Genomic DNA, 27,050 nt, shown 5'->3' with positions numbered 1-27,050 from the left:
AAACATTTTATGTCAGTGATTTTAGCTATACTTCCAACTAATAGTACTCAATGTATGTCATATTCCCAATTACCCTTTCCTCTGATGTCATCATACCCTTCTGCTCATGGCAATTATCTCAATATATATCCTATTATACAATCATAGGATGGATGGGTTCTCTACATCAATGATTTCTATGGTAAGTGATTATAAAAAAATGTCTTAATTAATTTAAAGATTATTCAATCTTTAATGTAATTTCCTAAAGTGTCTTGAGAATTATCGAATATTCAACATTCACCAATGATTTAACATAGAAGTTTGTAACAGTTTGTGATGTTTAATATTATATTATGATGTCATAGTACAGTTGTGGTCTTTGGTGAACAAACGGGTGGGCTTAATGTGCTTAACAACCCTTACACGAGAAAAAGCTAATTTGTTTGTTGCAATTTAAATAAAAGAAAGATTTTAAAGATACTTATTTTTTAAGATTAAACTTTACTAAAAAAAGTAAAATCTCCCTTGGTTCAGAAAACACAAGTACTATACTGCATAGTTTATGCATGCCATTCAAATACACAGTTTATCTAGAGACATTCTAGAAAATCCAGAATTTTCCCTTCTCTGATTTTTGACTAGTGGAGTCTCGTTAAATAGAGCATTCAATTTTTCAACTCATGATATATAATTCAAGGGTTTTTATTCAATAAAACGAAAATTTACATATATTCTATATTCTCACCAATCACTCATAAACATTAAATATGTGTATACTATATTTGCTATCTATTTATTGTATGAAATTCATGTTTGAATATTCATAATCATCATCTTGAAATAGATTACTTTGCGTATTGTTGTCGAATCGACCGCAATCATCGATGCAATCAAAGGTTCTTGGGCACATAATACAGTTGACTGTGAATTTCTTCATTTTTATGTTTGACACGTTTGTTGCGCTAGTCATGAATGCGAGTCATAAAACTCTCCGTGGGCCATTACTCGCTGCTGGCTGGCATCATTTAATATTACAATGTGGAAGTAAACAATGTAGAAATATAACACATAGCTGATAATTCAAAGATGTGTTGTTAGTTGGGGTAATTTATAAAAGGTGGTGTATGGCATGTTGGGGAGGACAGACAATACGGTCACGAAATGTATTTATGATTGTGCTCTTCCTACATGGTAGATGGATGAAGCTATTGTATTAACCACGTTTTTCCTTTGTATTTATAATAATGTAGACACTGATTTGTATTTGGAGAATAATTTTTTTTCCGAAATAAAAGATGAATGAATGAATAAGAAGAGCACTGTATTACATATCATCACTAGGTCGTCCATCAACGTTGTCTGTGTCTATATTGCTTGTATCCTTTAGGCAAGATGCTTCATTCTCATTGTCTCGTCCTTCAGATGGGATGTGAAGTCAACTTTCACATTAGATATCTTTTGGCCTAAAAACCCCATTTACAGTGATGATCACATTTTGTAAACAAAAATCTATATAAAAACTGCACTTTTAAAAAAAAATTTTTAAGGAAAAACTGTTTACAGTGTCTGTTTTTAATATGTCAATTTGATATATCTTCATAACATTATTAAATAATACAAATAATAATGGATATTTATGAGTGTACTATTAAACAATCTGTTAATAGTACATAGTATTGCATGTCATGTGACCCGCAATCATCCAATCAAATGACAGGAATATATTTATGTGTTATATATTGGTTTATATAGCACTTTTTTCAGAGACCATTTTTACATTGTACTCGAAGCAGAACAATTTATATTACAATCCTGTAAACTGGTGCAAATTAAAATTAGAAACAGTTTTTGTCAGTTTTACAATCACCATTCACCAAATTGTTAAACTTAATTGAATGAAATATTTTTAAAAAATCAAATAATCTTGAATATTATTCAAAAAGAAATGATTTATAGTGTACAAGTATTGATATATGTTGGAATATTAATATTAACAACATTCCGTTTATTAGCAGATGAAGTAAAATATGATCAATGTAGTGTTTGTGTACATAATTTAAACTGTAAAGTTAACTGTTCTACATTGTACATTTCACTTTTTTATTTAAAATATTCTCTGTATCATGTACATTTATTTTAGAATATTATTAAATATTTCAAAACATCCTAAAACAGGGATAAACTTGTTTTTGTATTTATTTTTTTGTAACGTTTAATGAATTCATGATTCATTAAATTTTGTATTTGCGTAATGTTTAATTTTTGACATTTTTCTGAAATGAATATGAATAATAAAATAAATAATTCAATAATAGGCAATAAAAACTCTAATACTTCATTTTTCATTTCATTTATTGATTTCATTACATATTAATTTAATATTCATTAATCAACCTGAACCATTTTCTATTCATACTGTAACTAGTAATATTAATTCATTTATTCATATAACCATTATTATTCTACATTATGATGACAAAATATACGTATTAGACTAGAAATGAGTTGTAGTAGAGATTACAATACAAAAAGCCACATTGCTTGTAATTTACTTAATGTTATTGATTACCATTGCATGTTCTATTTGATTGCTAATTAGTTAATTTCAAGGTCTTAAGTGCAGATTATTTACATGATGTTGTTTTAGGAACACAGCAAGTGGATGTTCTGTTGACCACCAATATAATATTGTCTATTATCATAGGCCCATACTATTTTAAGTACTATACTGTAGCTCGTCCAAATAAAACACCTGGATTTAACAACTGTATGTACATGTTTACCACTAATATAATTATTGTTTTTTTTTTAGCATAGGCCTACATAACATAACACTTACACAGCTATTTTAAGTACTAATAGATCCAAATCAAAAACCTGGATTTAACAAGCTAGCTTGTCTTGCCAAGTAAGTGAAACAGTGTGGTGATTCTGTTTTCTGACCGTTTTTTCTGTTGCCTTGGTCAATTTATTCGGTGTATTAGGTTTTTCCTGGTTTATTTTACATCAACTTTTTCATTTTACACTTGTGCTAAACAGCGCATAGAGACTATTTGTATTTTGCGCTATATAAATTTAAAACCATGAAAAAGAATCAAATCATTCAACATACTTTATTTCTGGTCATTTGTTTGTGACACGTGTAGTCCTATAACCCTTTAAAATTGACCGTAGTGTGCTGATGATATCAGTTAAACCTTTTCTAGGCAAACAGCATGTGTAGCAAACGTTCAAATTGTTCTGTCTTAATAACACTTTCAGTCTTTTAGATCTGCCTGAACTTTGCAGACTTTACTTGTTCAGATCAATAAAAACAGCTTTATAACACAAGCTTTGTCTGTGCGCGAACATTTTACCATTTTCTATTATTATTCAAAACCAAAATCTAGGTGGAAAAAAAAATGACAAGAAAGATGTACATTTACAAGCTCAATGAGAGTCCAGATATTTATAATGTATTTGCTCCAGTCTGTTGTCTGAATATTGACAGACCTTCATGGGGCCTTCATGTATAGCAATCTTTAATATTTAAATCCAAAGGCAAATTACTAAAAATAATGACAATGCTGTGGGTATCAGTGGATGGATCTCAATGGAGATACAAATAAAATAAGCACTGGAAAAATTACAATGCTGTGGGTATCAGTGTTTGTTTGTTTGTTTTATCTTTATACTGGGTGACCTCTTCAGTCAAAGACTGATCTCCCAGAGGGCCCAGTTGGTGATCAGTGGCTGTGATGTACTACTACACCGGGGTAACCCCCTACTCGTCTCGAAAGATGTACTAGGTTCTTTAAAGTGCACACGAGCAAGTTGTGTACACTGGACCTACGGTTTATAGTCCTTATCCGAGAAGACTCGTTCTACCACCAGAACCATGGAGTGAGTGAGCCTCGAACCCCTGCCGATGTTATGGCTACGTGATTACGGTTCCATTGTCTTAACCGCTCGGCCACTCACTCACTCTGATTGGTAATTCTAAACATGTGGCTTGATCTCAATGGAGATACAAAATAAAATAAGCAAAAATCTAAACCAAACGATAAAAGTAAAACAGCCAGAAAAAGTAGCAATCTTTAATATTTAGATAGACCAGCAAACAATATACAGCATTTTTATAGCGCCTTGACCAGTGTACTAAAATTACTACCTGTAAGTATAAAAATTACTCGTAAACCATATTACAAAATGTGTCAAATTACACATTTTCTATCAAACCCTACTAACAGTTCATACAAAATCCCTTTATTTATTATGATTCCTGTTATTTTAATATTTTCTAATGTTTGATTTCTTCATGCTTATCTCTGTATCCTGTGCTTATTCCCTAGCAACTACCAATAATGCACTTAGTTCGGGACTTAGTTCTAAGATTTAATTAGTCTGATGTTTACTCTGAGAGATAGCGTGTGGTGCACATATTGTTAAATTGTCACATGTTTAGAATTACCAATCAGACAGAAATATTTGAGTCGATGTCTGGAACATGTAGGCTAAGATTGGATAAAAATGCATTTATTTTGTTGTTGATCATGTGTAGCATTAACATAAGGATTAACATTATCAGAACGCAAATATTTGAATCGATGTCTGGAACATGTAGACTAAGATTGGATAATAATGCACTTATTTTTGTTTTCTTGATCATGTGTCGTACAGATATTTTGTTGAAAATTATCAGGACAGAAATATTTGAGTCGATGTCTGGAACATGTAGGCTAAGATTTGATAAAAATGAACTTGTTAATTGTGTATATAGTATAGATATTTTGTTAAGTTGTCGGTGGGACAGAAATATTTGAGTAATCGTTGTCAATAATCAAGGCGTAATTGAATGTTTTTATTTATATACACCCTGGAGAAATGATTACCTATCCCTGATATGTTTAACACGATAAAGATAAATCATGATGATTTAAACTAATGAGGTTGCATGCAGTGACTTGGAAATACTAAATAATGAATGCTGATTGGTTGATTCTATTTATAAATTCATCATGTTAAACTAAGTTATTCATGATCTCCAAGATCATGTTAGCAATAATTAATGAGATAAAAAGATCACATGATTTTACTTCCTGCAGGTTTACATACAAACTGATCATGATCAAGTCATTTCATGTGAACCTAGGCCTAGCTATTATTGTTTATCATGATTACTGATCATGATCAAACTAGTCATCATGTGAACCTAGCTGTTTAGTGTTTATCATGATTACTTATCATGACCAAACTAGTCATCACATGTGAACCTAGCTATTTACCATTTATCATGCTTTTGACTGATCATGACCAAACTAGTCATTTCAAGTGAACCTAAAATGATAACATAACGTGATCAGCTTAATTACCTCAATGTGATATCGTGGATCATAAGTTGGAGAAACATGACTTACTCTAGTTTAACAGCTAAATTAATTCATAAAATAGAACCAAACACAAATCAGCATTTGATTAAGTAATTTCAAGTCATTGCACACACTACCTATTGGCCCAGCATCATGCACACAAAACACCTCATTAGCATAAATCATGATATGCTTTCTACTTGAACGATTTCTTTTTATCGTGATAAACTTTAATATGATGATGATGGATCATTAATGATATTTTATACCACATCTAATGACTGAATATTTTATGTTTATTGTATTGGTTTCAGATTAGGCCCTCTATCGACACAGGGCATGCACAGTGCAAGGGCCTATCAATATTTGTATTTCGACAAAAGTATTTTTAAATCAATTTTCTTCTTTGAAATTACAAAACATTGTTTGAAATTTAATTAAAAGGTTAAAAAAAAAATTCCTTTTTGTCTTCGAAAGGTTTTTTTTGGCAACTTTATTTTAAAGCAAACTTTCCAATTAATTTTTCAATATGTACAGCGCAATATTTATAATATAATTTAGGATTTTTATGTTCCCACGTCAAATGCCGGAGGGAAGTGTTTTGTATTAAACTTGTTCGCAGAATATCATGTGTAGACAATTAAACAATTTTGTCCGCCAGTTAAATCTTTTTTATTGGTTTTACCAAAGTATTGAAAATTGTCAAAAAAAGGTTGTGTCCGTGTATGATATTGTATAAACATTTTTGGTCAGATGTATGCCCTACTCTGATATATTGTACTATATACCAAGTACATTGAGAATACTTAATTCTTAAGTGGGACTCGAACCCACGACCTCCGGATCACTATTTTTTAGCAAGTAGCCTCAATATACTTAGTACAAATTACGTCAGAGTAGGGCAAAACATCTGACCAATTACTCAACACCCTGACGCAAAGATACTCCACAGTAGTTGCTATTTATTGTATATCGCTTTAAATAATCAAACAGGTATATTCAGCTCAGTATAGATTTATTTTAATTTCTTGATATATTTTTATAAACTAGGCCGTTCTGTTTAACAATGGTTCATATTTAAAAGGTTTGTAAAAATAATGTTATTGTGTGTATTCTGTAATTACAATTTATTGATCAGCTACAATTCTGACAAAAACTAAATCTGTAAAATTCTAATTATTCTAGTCATGTATTCTAAAAATGAGGATATGATGGTGTAGCATTAGACATGTAGCATGATGAGGATATGATGGTGTAGCATTAGACATGTAGCATGTAGCATGATGAGGATATGATGGTGTAGCATTAGACATGTAGCATGTAGCATGTAGCATGATGAGGATATGATGATATAGCATTAGACATGTAGCGTGTAGCATGTAGCATGATGAGGATATGATGGTGTAGCATTAGACATGTAGCATGTAGCATGTAGCATGTAGCATGATGAGGATATGATGATATAGCATTAGACATGTAGCATGTAGCATGATGAGGATATGATGGTGTAGCATTTATAGACATGTAGCATGTAGCATGATGAGGATATGATGGTGTAGCATTAGACATGTAGCATGTAGCATGTAGCATGATGAGAATATGATGGTGTAGCATTAGACATGAGTTGTATTTGCACGTAAGCTAATATTTTTTTGATCAAACAAAATCTTTGAGGTAAAATTGAGAGCCGTAATTATTTAGCCATAACATTAGCAAGGGTTCGATGCTCATGATCGCTCCATGGTTCTGGTGGTAGAACAAGTCTTCTCGTATAAGGACTATAAACCGTAGGTCCAGTGTACAAATCTAGCTCATGTGCACTTTAAAGAACTAAGTAGTACACACACACAGCCACTGTTCATAACTGGGCTCATTATGCGATTGGGACTGGACCATTTTAGAGGTCTTTACCACCTTTTGGTCCAATCAAAGATCTTTAGTGAGAAGTTGAATAAATAAATAAATAAAACCAGGAAGTGAAAGGCAATATCTTTCCATCCTCATCATGGCCGTCTGTATCTAGATAAAAAAAAAGGATTGCTCCAATATATATAGAGTATTATACAGTATACCATGATGAACATAAAACGCTAGAGCACTTTGAAATATCCATTATAACAACTTCTCTCTCAGGAGACTTGTACGTCCTTCGGGGATATTTGTTGCTATTGTTTCCACATACAAGCTGTTTTTAGTATGAGGTAAAGTAATTGTTTATACTTGGTATCATTTTAGTTTAATTGCTAATAAAAAAAACATGAGTGTGCAGATTAATAGTTGACTGTGAACAAAAATATGGTGGTTTTCTGGCTTAATTAACCATATTTTGTACAACACCTGTGTTACAAGTCCTTGTCATATTGTAGTGTATCTTCAAAGTAATCCCAGCTCGTAGTCTCTTACATCATAAACATTCAAATATTGTTGTTCTTGCTGTATAATCCTGGCCTACAGTATCAATCCAGTCTGTTTTTTAATTTCGATGTTTATTGCTAGGTAACAATGCATTGCATAGGATGGTGATGTGTCCAGGTCCAGTCTTCAATGTTGCCCGACTAACTGGTTCAGTCTAGCCAATTCTTAATGTTTGCATATGGAATAATTAAAATGTGCCTTGAATAGTTTAACAATTGCCGCAACCAAACTATAAACCTACAATCAGGTAGTCTGCTTGTCTTTCATGGCATCTTTCTGCCATCTTCAGCGCTTCTCTTCATCTGTAAATAGCTTCCACTCTGGACCCACCATCATAATTCTCATACATTTTCTTCCATTCTTCCATCCAACACAATAAGAAATTACATTTCCACTGGATTTGGTCAAAACTAAGAATCTGCTCATGAATTATTTGTAATATATTTTGCCTTTGGAAACTATTAAGTATAATTATACACTGAATTTAATAGAATAACTTTGAATATTGATGTCATGCATTTAAACATTTTTTTACAAAACAATGTTATTATTCACTCAGAGTTAAAGATCTAGCCTTTCATTAACTTTCTCATACATATTATATTAATACACTCTTAGTGGCGCTATTTGAAATTACACCCTACCTAAGAATATTCTTTGATAGCTCTATTACAGTTAGTAAACGCTTAACGCAACATTTATTCATAAAGAAATTGCTGCCATACTTTCAGACAGACGTCAAACTACAGCACATTTAAAATCTTCATGAATTTTTTAGTTTGATTGTAATTAAGAATTCATTGCGTTTGCCTATGCTGATTTCATGTGTTATTCAATGTTATGTTAATTGCGTGTCATGTGACCATTCTTACCTACTTTCTCTCTAATCTATATTCAGATTTTAAAGTTTATCCACCATTGCTAATATATGCATTAAGAATACATTATTGAAGGCAAACCTTTGATATCCTTTTGATTAACTTTTAAGCTTGTCTTTAGTGGCAGATAATGAGTGCAGCACTAGTGATAAATGTATCACCTGTCCTCTGCACCTTTTACTACTTTAATTTAATTTTTTTCGTTCCTTTATCCCATTCTGTCGGCCTTTCACTGCCGTAGAGTTAGCCGTAACAAAGTAGAGGCTAACAAAATTACACATTACCACATAGTCCTAGATCGAGCAACATAGTCCTAGATCGAGCAACATAGTCCTAGATCGAGCAACATAGTCCTAGATCGAGCAACATAGTCCTAGATCGAGCAACATAGTCCTAGATCGGGCAACATAGTCCTAGATCGGGCAACATAGTCCTAGATCGAGCATCATAGTCCTAGATCGAGCAACATAGTCCTAGATCGAGCAACATAGTCCTAGATCGAGCAACATAGTCCTAGATCGAGCAACATAGTCCTAGATCGGGCAACATAGTCCTAGATCGGGCAACATAGTCCTAGATCGAGCAACATAGTCCTAGATCGAGCAACATAGTCCTAGATCGAGCAACATAGTCCTAGATCGAGCAACATAGTCCTAGATCGGGCAACATAGTCCTAGATCGAGCAACATAGTCCTAGATCGGGCAACATGGTCCTAGATCGGGCAACATGGTCCTAGATCGAGCAACATGGTCCTAGATCGAGCAACATGGTCCTAGATCGAGCAACATGGTCCTAGATCGAGCAACATGGTCCTAGATCGAGCAACATAGTCCTAGATCGAGCAACATAGTCCTAGATTGAGCAACATAGTCCTAGATCGAGCAACATAGTCCTAGATCGAGCAACATAGTCCTAGATCGAGCAACATAGTCCTAGATCGAGCAACATAGTCCTAGATCGAGCAACATAGTCCTAGATCGAGCAACATAGTCCTAGATCGAGCAACATAGTCCTACAGTAGATCGATTGAATTCAGACAAAAAACACTATAGTTACTGTATACCTCAGTTATAGGGGATAGTTTAAAGTATTGTACTAGGCTATTACCAATCAGATGTTGTGAATTGAAAAGTGCAGTACCGTATATAAATCATATATCACAATCAATAAAACAATCTAAAGCTCTGTCTACACTATCAAACTAGTTTTACAAAAAAAGTGTGGCCAAATATGGTAGTGATATGCCCAAATATGGTAGTGATATGCCCAAATATAGTAATGATATGACATCATATCCATATATGGGCACATCACATTGTTTTGTCACATAAAGTTTGATAGTGTAGGTAGAGCTTTATTCAAATGCAATTTATTGTCACATAATATTACATGATTACTTTTTTTATCAATTTATAAGAATATAATTATTAATTTCATTATTTTTTTTTTTCAGTAAAAAGAGCTCGACTCCAAGGCCCACCAGGTAAGACATAATATAGATTAAATATCATTAATAGTGATCACATAAAATTTAAATGTTTCTATTAATATCTAGTGACCATGGTATAGTATTTTGTAAGGGTATGCTTAAAGCACATTGCTCAACATTAGTATCTATTTTTTTAGGGTGTTGATAAAAAACCAAGCTAGCTTTATATAAAAGATTAATAATGCACTACAAGTATAGCATTATAAAAATCATTAATAAACAACTAACACATTTTTGCTGAGTAAATACTAATACTAATATAAATTTATATTAACACACTTGGTTGTATTCATGTAATTTGATTACTAATCACGTGGCAACTAACGAAAAAGTGATATCTAATGGTGATAATTAACGCAGCTTTCTGTAAACATTTTAAAAATGTTTGTCACGCGACGTTGTTGACTGGTCATGTCGGAAATCAAACGTGTTGTAAAAAATAAAATGTTTGTTACCTAATTTTTAACGTAAACTTACTTTTTATTATTTAAAGTATTAAATTTGTAATTTTAATGGTTTTTTGAATAATTGAAGATGATCCCTAACATCTACTCTGTTAACTTTCACTGATAAAAAATTCTTCATTCATGACTATGGCATAGCATGTGATACAACATGTCCAATCTAAACGTATGTAACGATTTTCAAGGTTTTTTATGGCTGTGTTTACGCATAGTTATATTCTGATCTAAAATTAGCAGCATGATAGATTTATATAGATCATCGTTATCTTTTTAAATGAGTTTTCATCATGTGCTTCGTTGAAACGCACCATGTAATATATTCGTAATTTAACAGATCAAACAGTGGCGGTGTGCTCAACTATCAGTCTTAGAATTTAATTAAAAGTACAGGTCTCTCAAATATAATTATCACTGGTGTAATATCTGTATCATATTTATTTCTTATGATAAAGCATAAATCTAGTGTCAAATTGTATTTGAAAATTTATGATAGCGAACCATTTCAATTAAATTTTAATGTGCATATTAGGCCTTTAATGGCTTATAGCAAGTGGAAATTGAAATTTAATTCATTTTAACGATAAAGATTAATTGTTAATTTGTTGTTCAAACCTTAATGAGTCTGTGACTTTGAACTGGGAACTTTTTTTAATGTTGTAGTGTTGCCATGATTATTTATACTGTACAGCAATGAGTAGAGTAGAATAAGGGACTAGCTTTCAAAATGGCAGATAGAAAGTTATGGAGGAAATTTGGTATCTCATGGAATAAGTAAGTTAGTAAGTAAGGGCCTTTTTTTAATGTTGTAGTGTTGCCATGTTTATACTGTACATAGCAATGAGTAGAGTAGAGTAAGGAACTAGCTGTCACAATGGCAGATAAAAAGTTATGAAGGAATCTAGTCATATAAGTTTGGGTATGTCCCAGACTAAAGTAAGTTAGTAGTAAGGGCCTATTAGGATTCTTCAACATGTATATTTTGAGTAATTATTTAAATCTTATCACATGGTCATCATTTAAGTAATAGTAGGTATGCAATGACTATATCACACTGTTAGAACCTCTATTGATAATCAGTCTATTCTTTATACTGTGTAGCCTCTTCAGTCAAAAACTGTTCTCCCAGAGAGCCCAGTGTATAGTATACAGTAGTACTATGATGAGTTTGATGGCTGTGTGTGAAAAGTACACCGGTGTGACCCCCTACTTGTCTTAAAAGATGTACTAGGTTCTTTAAAGTGCACATGAACCAGATGTGTACACTGGACCTACGGTTTATAGTCCTTATCCGAGAAGACTTTATGTTTATTATATAACAATCCAGATCTCTTTGCCAAGCCGTCATTGACAATGTCTCATTTCTCGACTAATTAATGTCTCAACTAATTGTCGTCTTGATGTTTTAAAACAATCAAATTGTTTGACTGCGAATGTTACTATGAGCCTTGATTCAAACATTAAAACAAACACTAGAAATGGTTGATGCAATGTTGATTTTTTAGATCATTATCTAAATTATTTATATTATTTATATAAATACTTGTATTTCATTACTATACTGTACTAAAGAATCTTATTCCACTATTCTCTGTGTAAAATATTCAAATTTAACCTCAATATTTAAATTATGTAAAATATAATTCGAGAATTACCAGTTCAAATAAATCCATTTGTTAATTTCTACGCTAAACTATTAATTATTTGGTTAAACTCTTATTAATGATATTAAACAAATTTGCATTCTCATTTTACATTCAAATATTAGCAATATTAAATTGTGTATCGATCCTTATAGCAGCAAGCAATATCGGACAATCGTGTTAACATTAAACTGCTCACATGATAAATTACATTTACCAATTGTTTAGGACATCGTAACAACAAGCAGGATTTCTGTATTTATTAAACTGCATGTATAGTTATTCAGCTGTTGATTTTCTGTGAAAAGAAAGAAACATCTAATTTAATTATGAATGGAATTATTTTCATATTGGCAAGAAAATAAAATCAATAAAGCAACTGACTGAGTATAATACAGTTCAACAAATATAGCGTTATTCATTATTTTCATTCTCCTATCTTATCTATGTTATAATGGGGCATTTTATCTTTACACGATGTGCATATCATTAGTGACTTGAGATACAGAAGTTTAGCAAATATTTATTTTGTATTATGGTCAACAACATCTATACCATTACTAAATGTGGTTTACTAGAATATTGCTTTACAGCTTGCATAATTTTATTGTATGTCCTTATCTCGTATTACTGTAGAAAAGACTCAATACTAAAATTCCTCTGTAAGACTTATAGTTACTAGGTCGCAGGAAAATGATTTAGTCAATCTTATTTTAAATGTTTAGGGATTGACTCATTTTTTTTTAAATGCGAATGTGCCAAGCATGGCTTGACTAGTCCTCGTTGAGTATGAAAATAATGAATGTTTACAGTGTGATTTGGATGTGGAGAATTGAAAATGGGCTGTTGTATTTTTTTTAAATGGACCCGTCCATAACATTTCTACACATTTTTTTAAATGTTAAAAAACCTGACCGTTGAATGTAACACCTGAACATGGATCCAAATGCACAGTATGTGATACGTAATCAGCCTTAAAGATGGGCTGTTCCATTTTTTTTAATGGACCCGTCCATCAAATTTGTACAAAATTCTAAAAATGTTTAAAAACCTGAACATTTTATGTACCACCTGAACATGGATCCAAATGCACAGTATGACCTCAGGTGGTAAGGTCAGGTACCCGATTTTCTCTTCCGATTTTAATTAAGTAATCGTTAAAAAACATCATGCTATTGATTACCTTAAACAATAACACAATGCATTGAATTTACTTTTTTTTATTGACGTTTTCAGGTAGTTAATTCATTTAATACATGTAAATATGTTCTTTTTAGTAATATCCTTCTGATGATAGCGTAAAATGTGATATTTACTTTCTAGTCGTAGAGTTGCAGCTCATTTATTTAATTTATCCTCTGGCTATGTCGCAACAGACAGGTGTTTTTCCTTCAAAATATTATTATTTTCTTCCATTATTAAATTTATAATGGGAACAAATGAGACAGCCACTGTAGTACACTGATTTATTTTTTAAAATCTTTAAAAAAAATTCAAATGAAAACCTTGTGTAAAGTATGACTACCTTGAGAATGTGTCTGTTGATATCTGACAGTAGATGACCGCACTTTCTAGCGTGACTATTCGTAATATTCTATGGCGTTAATGCAGTGGGTTTCTTAATTGTCTAGGCGTAACAATTTTATTTCATCAACTATAAGTTTCATGATAATTAATAAAAAAATTTTTTTAATCGGTGTACAGTAAGTCTTATCATTAATTAATATTTGAACATTGTTTAAATTTGTTCAAAGTTCAGAAATAAAGAGTATTATGTGATATAAGTAATAAGAATGTTGAGATGGAAAAGTAATTGACAAATCATGATTATTAACTGGTATTTAGGAAGGATATAGGAGTGCCATCCAAACAATGCACAGGACCATCAGACAAGGAAACAAGTAGGCCCTCTATAGTATACCTACTTGTATTTGTCCTTGGTATACCTGAATACTGTACAAAGTTGTAAACGATGAACGATAAATATTGAACAAACGCTTTTTTACCAGCAGCACACGTTTATTTAAAAGGCAATATAAAATCAAAAAGAAAAGTATAAAAAATAACATTTAAATCTTAAATAAGAAACAAATTATACAAGTAAAATGTAATAGTAAAAAAACAAAATAATCTTACAGACAGAACAATACTTACTTGTAAAAAGCTTTTCATTCATTCATTCTTTATTTAGCCTTTAAAATCGAAATACATTTAAAACATAGAAAACAAAAACAAGAGGCAAGGAAGCAAACCAATTGAAATCGCTGTAGCTCACAGGCTTGCTTGTGTTTAAATAAATTAATTAAAATGTAATTAATTCTGTATAATTATTCTGTATAAATATAGAATTTTCTCTCTAGAATCTGTTTTGCACCATCAAGGAATCAGGTCTGCAATCCTTAAGATGTAATTGTCCTTTAAAACTGAAAAAAAAATAAAATAAAATGTTGTAAAAATATGTTAATTTGTAGTTTAAAATAATAATAATGATATTCTGGATTGATATAGCACCTAATGTTGTGAACCTCTAAGCACTAAACATTATTACCCCAGTCATTTTGGCTCAAACACGTACGGAAACATACTCCCGTAATGCAGCTAGTAATCAGTACAAGGTTGTGTTTCGATCTAATCTATAAAAAAAAAAAAAAATACAGAATAATGATAAATTATTAATCTTTAAATTACTATTTATTATTTTGGAAAATCTGTTTTTATCTGAATTTTAGTCCAAAAGAATATGTACGTGCCATTAAAATGGTCTGTTCGACAAATATTTTTGTTAAAATTATTTTTAAGGTAGACAATGTATCTTTAAATGGATATAAAAATTAAAAACATTTTTGTTGAATTGTTGCTTTAAAAAATGTATTGTTTATTGAGGTGTAAACACTTCCAAAACTTTGTAAAATAAAAAACTGTTTATCGTTGATTATCGTTATCTATCCGAGAAGTAATGGGTAATGCTGTTTTTCAGAGCATTATAAATATACCTTCGTCTAACTATCCCTCATTCATGTTTGCCGTTGGATGTGAAATATAAAACAAACTCATTAAGAACACCTTCCTGTTTTAGCTCCAAACCACCTGTAGTCGCTGCCTATAAGATTAAATGAGATCATAATATTGATGCTTTAAGTCACGTTTATGACCTGTCATCATGTGGCCACTCGCTTGCCTGATTATTTTTCCCATTGTCATGAGATTGACTTTTCCGACTACTGTATCCGTATTATAATAACCGTACTGCCCAGTTTGTTTACCATCAGGTTTACCTAGGTTTTAAAAGATTGACTTTTCTGGATACTGTATCTGTATTATAATAACCGTACTGCCCAGTTTGTTTACCATCAGGTTTACCTAGGTTAAAAGATTGATATTTCTGACTACTGTATCTGTATTATAATAACTGTACTGCCGAGTTCTTTGTAGTCCAACCTTTCTATTCATGCTGAGGAACCAGATGAGATATTTTAGATGGAATTTCATCTTGATATTCATAAAACAAAAATCTTTTCATATAACTACTCGAGCTGGAATTACCTAGTTTGATAGGTAATTTGTTTAGCGCCACCAGTAAGTGTTTGAAACTTAAATAATAACTGCACACTTGTGTCAATCCTCAGGCTTCTAATTTCTTCTGTTTTGTTTATATTGCCATGGTAATTTCTTAGAAATTGCAAAAAACATTTTTCTTAAACAAACCTCAAACACTAGAGTGTGCTATAAATATTTACAACTGTCCATTACTAGAACAACAGTGTTCTTTAAACTGAACATGGTAATTTCTTAGAAATGGCAAAACCCCAAACACTAGAGTGTGCTATATAAATGTGTTCTAACTGAAGCAAATTGTCATTGGATCAGTCCTAGAGACAAATATGGAAAACCTCTGTAAAATGAGGATACACAGGATTTAGTATTGTATTTATTATTTATTATAGTATTTCCAATGGACCAATGGATATATCTAAGTATCTTTAGCGTTATATGCCAAATGTCATTTTTAAGCGCTAGAACACTAGATCTTTCAGTTCTGTTCAGTTGCTTGAAAGTCAACTCAAGTGTTCTTGAGCAAGTTCCTTCAGCTGAATGTTGTTGCTTTCAGTCCACATAAGCCTGCCTGAAAATGATCTACGGTACTAATAATAAGCAGCTTTAATACTGAGGTCTCAATCATGTAGCGTCATTGTTTTTCCAAAACAACAACAAATGCAATGAAACATAATATAAGAAATTAGTACAATATAGTTTTTGAAGGAACAATAAAGATTGAATGAAATTGTCAACAATAGAAGCTAATCATTAATAGTTTATTTAGTATAAACAGGGTATAGTGTATGTATGTTGCATTATGGTTACTTTGTAAAATGTTTTTTCTAATTATGGTCTCATAAAACATATTAATATATTATATTAGTATATTAAAACTGTGATGGTGCTAAATAATAACAATACCATATAGATCGCTTGATAATATGTATGTACTTAACACTTTAGTAAATAAATTTACCTAAAGTCTTAATATTGAATATTGCATAATTGATGAACAGGCCGTAATGGAAGCAGTAGGGCTACCGGTATAGCCGTTCCACCATGCGTGTATAATTAGGTTTGTGAGATAGGTATGATTGGACTATAAATAATGTACTGAAATACGCCGTGCATACATAATCAACATGCCATGCTGAAATATCAATAATTTCTTATCTTGGTCATCTGATGTCGAAATAAAGTTGTATTCGCATTTCTGTTTGTGCTACTTGGGGTTTGGTCAATACTCTGGATTATAAACAATAACGGAATTTTACAAATGTAGTTAAATTCTTGACCAATAGTTTGATATTAGAAGAAGTTATGTTAAGGTATGTTTACCATCAATGTTATATAAACTGTTTTCATTATTATGTTATGATAATATACCTATGTACATAAGTAAATGATGTATATTGTTATTTTATAATGCAATGATAATCCCTATATCCCAATGTTATTTAGGATTTATTAATTAGGATTTAGGCCTATAAATCATGGAGGATTTGAAGTTAACAAGCAGAATATGTAGCAGATTATACTAAATCCCATTTAACTTCTCATATATATTTTGCATATCATATTTTGTTATTCTATTAGCATTGCTAATATTTTTCATTAAGAGGTGAACGGTCACGTATTTGTTTCAGTATTATTGAAATTTAATATTGTACATCTAATATCATGCAAATTGTAAATAATAAACATTGTATATAAACATAATTTCCTATTATTATTGTCGTTTTAGTAGTAGTAGTAGATTCGTAGTATTACAGTGATGTAGTCAATAAAAAATAAAGGGGTCCGGTTTTCGCAAGAAAATGGAACAATCTCTGTTCAAGCCACTGGGATGTCAAAAGCCTCTGTGAAAAAAGTGGTCAAGTTGAAACCTTACCAACCGTACTGGTGACTACGGCCCTGTGTTATATACTATTATAATAGTATTATTCACTATTTGTATAGCACTTCTTCATGATTGATAATTGATTAAAATTTTTATCTAAATAACTGTTTTAACTGAAAAATAATAAAACTAAATTTAAGAAACATGGCCCATCTACATAAAATACTGTGTAGAGGTCCCTACTGTATATCCCTGGTAAGATAATACGGGATACAATCAAAGTACTATTTAGAAAAATAAAAATGATAAACACGATCATACGTCTATCAGTCTTTATTACAAATATCTGGCATTTAAAATCACCCAACTAACTCTTAACCATGTATTTTTTTATTTCTTTCTTTCTTTGAATTCAGTATCTCGAAAAGAAGCCCATACTTACCCTCTTGAAAACAATCCCGAGGTTTCACAGTATGATTTTAATATTATTAGTGATTACCATTTGCTTGCTGGCCAGATTTTGCCATAAACGTTACAGTAAACGTCTATGAATATTTCTAATGCAACCAGCGATAAGGCGAATATCAAATGTGTTTCTTTTAAAAGGTCAAATCAAATGGTATGATTCCATTGGGATGTACATACTCCTGAGTTTAGGGCCTGATTCTGCTACAAAAAGAAGCACTATTTAAACGTAATATCAGTTATAATCATTAGAAAACAATACACGTACAGCATAAAGCCTTACGCCTGCCTTATACAGTACCTGTGAACATACCCTAAAGTGTTCCATCATAAGCCCGTAGCCTGCCTTATACAGTACCTGTGAACATACCCTAAAGTGTTCCATCATAAGCCTGTAGCCTGCCTTATGCCGTACATGTGAACATACCCTAAAGTGTTCTATCATAAGCCCGTAGCCTGCCTTATACAGTACCTGTGAACATACCCTAAAGTGTTCCATCATAAGCCTGTAGCCTGCCTTATGCCGTACATGGGAACATACCCTAAAGTGTTCCATCATAAGCCTGTAGCCTGCCTTATGCCGTACATGTGAACATACCCTAAAGTGTTCTATCATAAGCCTGTAGCCTGCCTTATGCCGTACATGTGAACATACCCTAAAGTGTTCTATCATAAGCCTGTAGCCTGCCTTATGCCGTACATGTGAACATACCCTAAAGTGTTCTATCATAAGTCTGTAGCCTGCCTTATGCCGTACATGTGAACATACCCTAAAGTGTTCTATCATGAGCCTGTAGCCTGCCTTATGCTGTACATGTGAACATACCCTAAAGTGTTCTATCATGAGCCTGTAGCCTGCCTTATGCCGTACATGTGAACATACCCTAAAGTGTTCTATCATGAGCCTGTAGCCTGCCTTATGCCGTACATGTGAACATACCCTAAAGTGTTCTATCATAAGCCTGTAGCCTGCCTTATGCCGTACATGTGAACATACCCTAAAGTGTTCTATCATAAGCCTGTAGCCTGCCTTATGCCGTACATGTGAACATACCCTAAGCGTATACCACCCTGTATACGACCTACCACAAGCCGGTAGCCCTAAAAGGGGAATCAATCTCCATAATCTTGTTTCATTGCATGTTTACCATCACTTCTGATTCAAGACTCTAGAAAATGGCACTTCAGCCATACTTGTACCATTTACACACCATAATTACTGGTAAGCTAAGTACTGTTATATCCTTACTTTTGTTGTACATTCTTTATAAAAAATATTTTCAGATATATTCTGAAGTATGTTTCTTCTTCTTGTACTAATAAATATAGAAACATTTATACATATATATTCTGTTTATTTCCAACAAATACTGACCAACTTTACATCTCGTGGCCAATTTGCATGTAAAAAACATGTCAAAAATATCGCATAAAAATGTGTAAGAATTATGACAGCATTAAAAATGTTAAAATTTTATAAAAAGTTAAAAAACAAAAGAAAAAAAAACCATCAAATGTCAAAAAAAGGCAAGAGCAGTTGCAAAGTCAGCAGGGAAGGTAAAAATGGATCAAAATTTAATAAATTGATGAAAAATGGTATAGGACTGTTCTACTGTAGTTGTTTTATTGACTAGTTGGGTAATTTTGTTTTTTATTTCTTAAATTCCTACCATGACAGCCAAGTCAAGTCAGTAGAATAGCAGTCTGTTTAAAAAAGAGAAACCCTTTGAAATGATCATATTATGATACTCTTTTTTTTAACTGGATATTACATATCTTTATCTTTACTTAATCTCAAAGATTAAATAGTACATATAAACAGGTGATTCTAATGCCATACTTAACTGGTTCAATGATTACTTTAATTTTAGCCAATTTTTATCCTAATTTTAAATTTTAATACCAATTTCAGAAAATATTATGCAGTTTTACATGAATGATATGCGATTGAAAAATGCATGTTTTAAAGTAGTATATAATACAATTACAATACAATTAATTCAAATGTTATTGTTTTGGTTTTTTACAAGGTTCTATCCAATCACAAGTGTAAATACCCACCCGGAGGAGGGTCGAAATGGGGTTTATAACCTTTTTAGTAATTCCTGTCATGTTGACACCCCATGTGTATGGATGCCTGTAATAGAACAATGTCATGATGATTGTACAAACTCCCTGTATGATATAGATAGTAGATCAATCAGGATGTTTTAAGAGTCTGCAAAGGTTTTTACCAGTTTCAGACTCTTTTTTTAAAATTTTAATATCGTGAGGTTGTTTCCCGAATGATCGTAAAATCAAAACAGTACTATTGGTATGACCAACTAGCCATCCATTCATAGAAGTACTGATGTAGCAGCCTATCTGTACAGCGACCAGAGAGAGACATGACTAACCACGACTTTTAGTTGATAGAAGATTGAAAATATTTAAATATTGCCAGTACTACCATATCGTGCTATTAATAATAAAGTTTCTTTTCCATCATTTTTTCAAAATCTTATATAAAATCCTTCCTCAGTTTATTTCTTATAAATGCTTTCCAAGATAAGTGACATTGGCTCTTTAATTTTCTAGTAAACTCTACCTATATTTTCCATTTGATTAATGAGTTTTGGTTTTTAGAGAACGTAGTAAGAATCAAGTTTAAATGTGAGAACTTGATCAATACTATTCTCTATTGTCTTTTGCCAGCTTACTTACTATCTGTAACCTTAATGATACAACTTAAACAAGCTTAAGCCTAATGCCTGCTCTAATGTTTCCCAACATCTGTTCTAGAGTTTCTTCATGCCTGGCAAAGTTTCCATCTTTACGTTTTACCAAAGATATCGCTTTTCATAATTCAAAACAAAAGCCTATGTTACTATAGATTGGAATTGGATTTAGTTTCATAGGTGTTAAGTTAAAAAGTTAACTTTTTGTATCATTTCAAGTTTAATGGCGCTAATTTCTTGTTGAGTTATGCTAAAATAGATTTGATAAAATCTGTGTCATCAAGACATGATGCTTTTAAATTGAGTTTAAGCTTGCTTTGCATCTTGTAATAGTTTAATGTTTCTGTATCACCTGTTTCATATTGATATATCAGATAGAAATTGTAGATCTTCCATAAATGTTTAACAGCTATACAAATGGTCACATATCAATAATTTACAACTAAATCTCTTATTTACTGTACGATATGAATTATGACATCTTTAAGTTTCTGAATTATTTTATGAACTTGCAAAACATTCTTATTTAGAGTAGAAAATGTTTGACAATATCTATAATTATTTTGTATTGAGTATTTCAGGTTGGTGAAAACTCGGTAAATGGGGCCTACCTTCCACAAATTTGTTTATTATTTTCTTTTTTATTATCATTTTAAAGTTTTCGTTTGTGTAATTTGAAGTGCCATGTATCGTACTTATTCCTTTCACGTTCCTGTTGCATTCATCCATGTATCACCAGGCAGATGTGCTTTCTTATAAACACAATCAGTTTCCACACCATTAACTTATTGTGATCTTCTGCTTCTTATTAGTGGTGCCATCAACTGGTACAACAAGCAAGATTGGAATGTGAAAGTATCTTTTAGCGACATAGCCTTTTATTTGTTGATGATCTTCTTTAGTTGATGAACACTCATTTTAGTTTAGCAACAGCAGTACCTCTATCTTCTAAACTTGTTTTGGTTTGACTAAAATCATATGTTTCTTTCACATATCTTTGTGTTTCATCTGTAGCTTTCTAACAACAATCCTTGTCAACCAATAAAACTGTGGAAAAAGTAGTTAAAGTCAATTTTCTAATGTTTTTCATCAAGTGATATCTTTTGTTCCATCTGGTAGTTCTCTGACAACTATCCTTGTTTTATTTGGAATTTTTCAAACAACATAAGCCCCTTTCGACCAATCAAGTTCAAATGTGGAAACATAGTTTTATAAGTAAATTGTCTAAACGTGCTTCTTTCAATGTTTCTGGATCTACATTAGTCTTTACTTGGAGTAGCCTTATCTTCTGGATTATTAATCTTGGATTTACATTAGTCTTTACTTGGAGTAGCCTTATCTTCTGTATTATTAATCTTGGATCTACATTAGTCTTTACTTGGAGTAGCCTTATCTTCTGGATTATTAATCTTGGATCTACATTAGTCTTTACTTGGAGTAGCCTTATCTTCTGTATTATTAATCTTGGATCTACATTAGTCTTTACTTGGAGTAGCCTTATCTTCTGGATTATTAATCTTGGATCTACATTAGTCTTTACTTGGAGTAGCCTTATCTTCTGTATTATTAATCTTGGATCTACATTAGTCTTTACTTGGAGTAGCCTTATCTTCTTGATTATTAATCTTGGATCTACATTAGTCTTTACTTGGAGTAGCCTTATCTTCTGGATTATTAATCTTGGAGGGTTCTACAGTGTTATGGATTTTTAACACTTTATAAACTGACTATTTAGTTATGATAAAACCTTTTTCAAGTTATTCTTGTCATGTTAAAATGTTTTAAATGGTATTTCTTATTCAGTTCAATCCATTTTACATTAGACTCAGTGCCATAGCATAGTGAATCAATCTTAACAAATGTTTGTTAGCTTGCACATTTGAATTTGTTTTCTCTTTAATTTGCTTTGTTACAAACAGACGTCATTTTGACCGCCTCGTTGCCAGTCTAAGTCTAGTGATAAAAATAATTTTTTGATAGTGAATAATCGATTATTATTGATGATCACTTCTGAAACTAATCACCAACAGATTACTAAAATATGTATTCATTAAAGTAAAATCTGCATACTAAAATTAAATATTTAATTGGTTACTGTAAATGTCATTTCTATACATAGGTATTTACATCTTAGTTCAAATTCGACAAGTAAACCTTTTTATAGATTAAAACATTTTTTATTAATGTATATTATGTTTTAATTCATGAAAGAAAATCTTAGGATAAAAGTAGGACAAGAAAAGGTTATTACAAATAATAGATATTGATTAGACTTGCAGGATATTCTGATAATAGCCACTTTTCAGAGTCATTAACTGTGTGTTTGTGCTACCTACCTCTCATTAAAATCGTTACAATTTGAATTTAAATACTTTATTTGTAAAAGTAATTTTTAAATTATTTCAAGACTGTTTTTAATGCTATCTTTGTCCAATATCTTCATATTCATGGTCTGTTTGTATTGAAACCATGTGCAATGCAAAGATAATTTCAGACTGCGCTTGTGTAGTTAATATTGATGGTTTTGGCAATCAAAGCCAGATAAACATTTTTGAAGTAATTTTTAAAGAATTTTTATTTGTATTTGTTTTTCCCCAATGTTCAGTATTTCAACATATTATACAGTAAAGCACATGTTTTCAGTGTGGAATAAATTACAGTTTTATTTAATTGAATTGAACCCTTTGCTGTAAACCTACACTAATTAATGAACATGTTATTGAACACATCTTTAATGTTTATTCTTTTCTTTATGGTTATAAAAACATAAAGAAACAATATATTTGAATGTAAATTAGAATGTTATGTGACATGTTTACAGTTTTGCTATCTTCACTTTTTATGTTGCTTTTTTGTTTTATAGATTTTTTGAGTGGGTTTGGTTTTAGTGAAGGTATACAAATAATGAGTTTGTTCTTTATTTTTTCATATTTTAGTTATTAAAATGCTTGATTACAATTTCTAACTATTACTTTAATTTACCTTTTCTGGCATTCTTTTTATTTTCTTTTGGAATAAAGGTTCTTTTTCACAGGCTTTTTCATCATTTCCTTTTTTTAAAAGTAGGAGTCTTAAAGTAGTTTGATTCAAAAGTATACTTTACCACTGAACATATTCTCATTTGAACTGCCTGTCTTATCTTACCCACCAGTGTAAAGCAATGTTTCTAAAACTTATTTTTTGCATTTCTATTTTTGTTTTCTCTCCTTTGGCACATTATTTGTATAAATGTAATTTTAAATCAGTATCATTATTTCTGTTTATTTTTTCAGATAAATTCCATTCCTACGTAACACTTAAGTTAGAAAATGTCAAATCTACCACCGTTACTTTCCGAGGAAACAACCCGTCATGGGATCAAGATTTTATGTTGTAAGTATTGACCATTTTAAATAGTGAGGTTTTGATTTGCGAAAACCGATGACCAACCTAGGTCATGTAAGTCGATGTTGGTCGTCTTCTGGATCTGGAAACCAACAAACCAAACAGGTTTCAATGTGACGAGCAAGGACAGTTTAAAAGAAATATTCCTAAAGCTTGATTCCCACTAGTGACGCAATGCAAGGATGTAACGCTATGCAAGTGATTTGACCAATCACAAGCAATGGATTATTGAACAGTGGCTTGTCATTGGTCAACTCGCTTGCATTGCATGTGCACACTTTATAGCTAGCTAGGAGAGTACTCATTTGGTTTGAATATTATACAATATTACTGTATTAAATTAAAATGCTTAAAGGGTAGTAATTCAACTTTAAAATGTCTATTGTTTATTATAAAACATTCATAATAACCCCAACTATATTTTTACAGTGAAGCAGAACAAAAGCCTTTTGAAATAAGTTTCTTTTTAAATTGAAAGATGTAAAATTTGTGTTTATTTGCGATAATAGAGTCTTTGCAAAGGTCCAACAGGAGTGAGTTCAGTAGAATTTCTCACTGTTAGCTGACCTTCAACAAAGAATTATTAACAAAGACACCGTTTACAGACACTTGGTTTCTGCGTTTTCATTTTCCAAAAGGGCTTTACATTATTTGTCATTCATTACAGAGACTCGTTATGGTTATTGAATTTACTTTAGCATATTCTTGTCTTTCCTGTAAGTAAATTTTGGGGTTTGTACTTGTAGAATCTAACACATTTACATCATTAATGGGTCACACTTGGGACTCATATTGTCGTTGCTTCTACAGAAACAATGATATATTTGAATTGCTTGAATTACTGAAAGCTTCATCTCAAAATAATTATTGTAATGTGTTAGAATTGCCTAAGAAACATAGACACTGTTGAAAAGAGTGATTGATTGTGAACCAACTCTTGAGATATGGGTATTAATCAGAATATTGTGTAAAACTGCAAGTGAAAGTTGTTATAGTTCGAAGAATAATTATATAAAAGAAAAAATTATGACAATTATGTGTACATTTGTACAATTTTGTCAAATACCTATGTACTACATCATAAAGCATATTATGATGTGTGGACAAACTAGTGGATGATCTAATCCTGAGATGTAGATGTTGAAGATTGTAGATGTTTTTGTTGCCCTGAGAGCAACTAGTGTCAAAGATTACCCTCTCTTGGTGGCCAAAACTGATCCAACATTGGTTTTCCATTAATTTTTAATGTTGGACAAGTATTAAACATTTTTTTAAAGCTCTGTCTACACTATCAAACTAGTTTGACAAAAAAAGTATGATCTTTCCAAATATGGTAGTGATATGCCCAAATATGGTAGTGATATGCCAAAGTATGTTAGTCATTATGTCCATATATGGGCACATCATATTTTTTTGTCAGTTTGATAGTGTAAACCGAGCTTTAGTTTATGAAAATAATGAAACCATGGTAAATATTTTTTAAAACCTATAATTCTTTAAACCTTTTAGTAACCTTTTTTTAATTATTAAAATATTTTGTTTGTATCAAATATTGAGCAGGAAAGAAGAAAGGTTAAAAATAAACCTAATAATATCCAGTCTGATGGCTTTTTAAACATAACAAATGGGTTTCGTCATCATGGGATTCAGGCACCAAAAAAAAACAAACCTCCAACACCCATTTATAAAACGATGCCATGATAGTGTGTATGTAATGATTCATGCCATTTGTATCTGTTTATAATGTTTCAACATGACTTCCAATCACCATATATGGATTATGCCATGATTAAGTTGTATGTTCAATGTGTGATATTATGTATTATTATGTGAGTTTTAGCAATTTCTAGTTTTAAAACAAATAGATGTTAATGGTTGTAGAAAAAAAGCAGTTGTCTTGTATAATCGCAGGATCTTTTACGAAAATATAAAGGTAATAATTGGCTAGTTTTTTATTATATCGGCTTGTTTTCAACTTTATGTAGTTGTTGATATTTTATCATCTGATATTTTTGTCCTTGTTACTTGAACTTTTTGGTGTGTAAACTGTACTTTAAATCATATTGTAGGCTAACATATGTTTAATTGTTTTGTCTCTTTGAATATAAGTCTTTATATTTATGCATTTAAAAGATGGAACTAAATTTACTTTTTCTATCGCACACCAAAGTTTTATTTTAAAGAATATTTTTAAGTTTTGTAAGTTTTATTCACATTTTTAGAACCGCCATGGAGAAGGGGGATTTTGTGGTGTAGAGTGCCATGGAGGAGGGAGGTTTGGTGGTGTAGAGTGCCATGGAGGAGGGGGGAGGGGGTTTGGTGGTGTAGAGTGTACCAAAACGACCAGAATTGTAACTGGAAAGGTTAGAAAACCATGCGGAGTGATGAGAGTTACTTGCTCTAGGGTCCCGGTATCTCTGCTAATAAACTGATTTAGTACTAAACCCGGATGCAAAGAAATACCACATAGTAGACGTTAGAATGAAGCCATTCTAGAATAGTATTCAAATCAATGTTAGTTTGTAATTTGTGCGTGGTTTATGAGGGATTTACTGTTCAAAGAACATTGTCAAATCCATCTGTTAGTCTTTCTGTCCTACTATTTTGTGAAGGAGGATATAAAAAGGATAGGTAGTTTCATGTAAAGGATATGGATTTCCAGCAATTAAATATCAATTATGTGGATAGCAAGTTGATTCCCCGATGTATTAGTCATTTTAATAGAGTCTTAAACAGACCACTCAATTAACATTACAATCTGTATGTTTACATTAGAGAATATTTATCATGCCTCTATCCCGGATTTCACTCCATTTCGCAGTGCGTGGGCTCAGATTTGGAGCTTAAATGCTTCGTTTAAAGTTCCAAATTTTGACTACTATAATTTTTT

General features: G+C 31.5%; 1 protein-coding gene across 10 annotated transcripts in view; it reads left to right on the top strand.

The window, feature by feature from the left end:
* Positions 1 to 27,050, top strand: part of LOC140062288 (protein unc-13 homolog B-like) — a 130,015-nt gene that overhangs the window by 3,545 nt on the left and 99,420 nt on the right. For 7 of the 10 annotated variants that reach the window (XM_072108436.1, XM_072108435.1, XM_072108437.1 and 4 more), the window contains exons 2-4: positions 10,078 to 10,107; positions 23,640 to 23,669; positions 24,049 to 24,148. In XM_072108436.1, coding sequence (XP_071964537.1) covers positions 10,078 to 10,107; positions 23,640 to 23,669; positions 24,049 to 24,148 — 160 coding nt within the window. Of the gene's footprint in view, positions 1 to 10,077; positions 10,108 to 16,747; positions 17,083 to 23,639; positions 23,670 to 24,048; positions 24,149 to 26,011; positions 26,094 to 27,050 lie in introns of those variants that run through there. The other 3 variants (XM_072108438.1, XM_072108441.1, XM_072108443.1) reach the window with 3 other exon arrangements.

The sequence above is a fragment of the Antedon mediterranea genome, chromosome 11, assembly GCF_964355755.1.
Source record: "Antedon mediterranea chromosome 11, ecAntMedi1.1, whole genome shotgun sequence".
Classification (NCBI taxonomy): Eukaryota; Metazoa; Echinodermata; class Crinoidea; order Comatulida; family Antedonidae; genus Antedon; species Antedon mediterranea.
The sequence above is the reverse complement of the archived record's forward strand: the minus strand, read 5'-3'. Positions and strand labels throughout refer to the sequence as shown.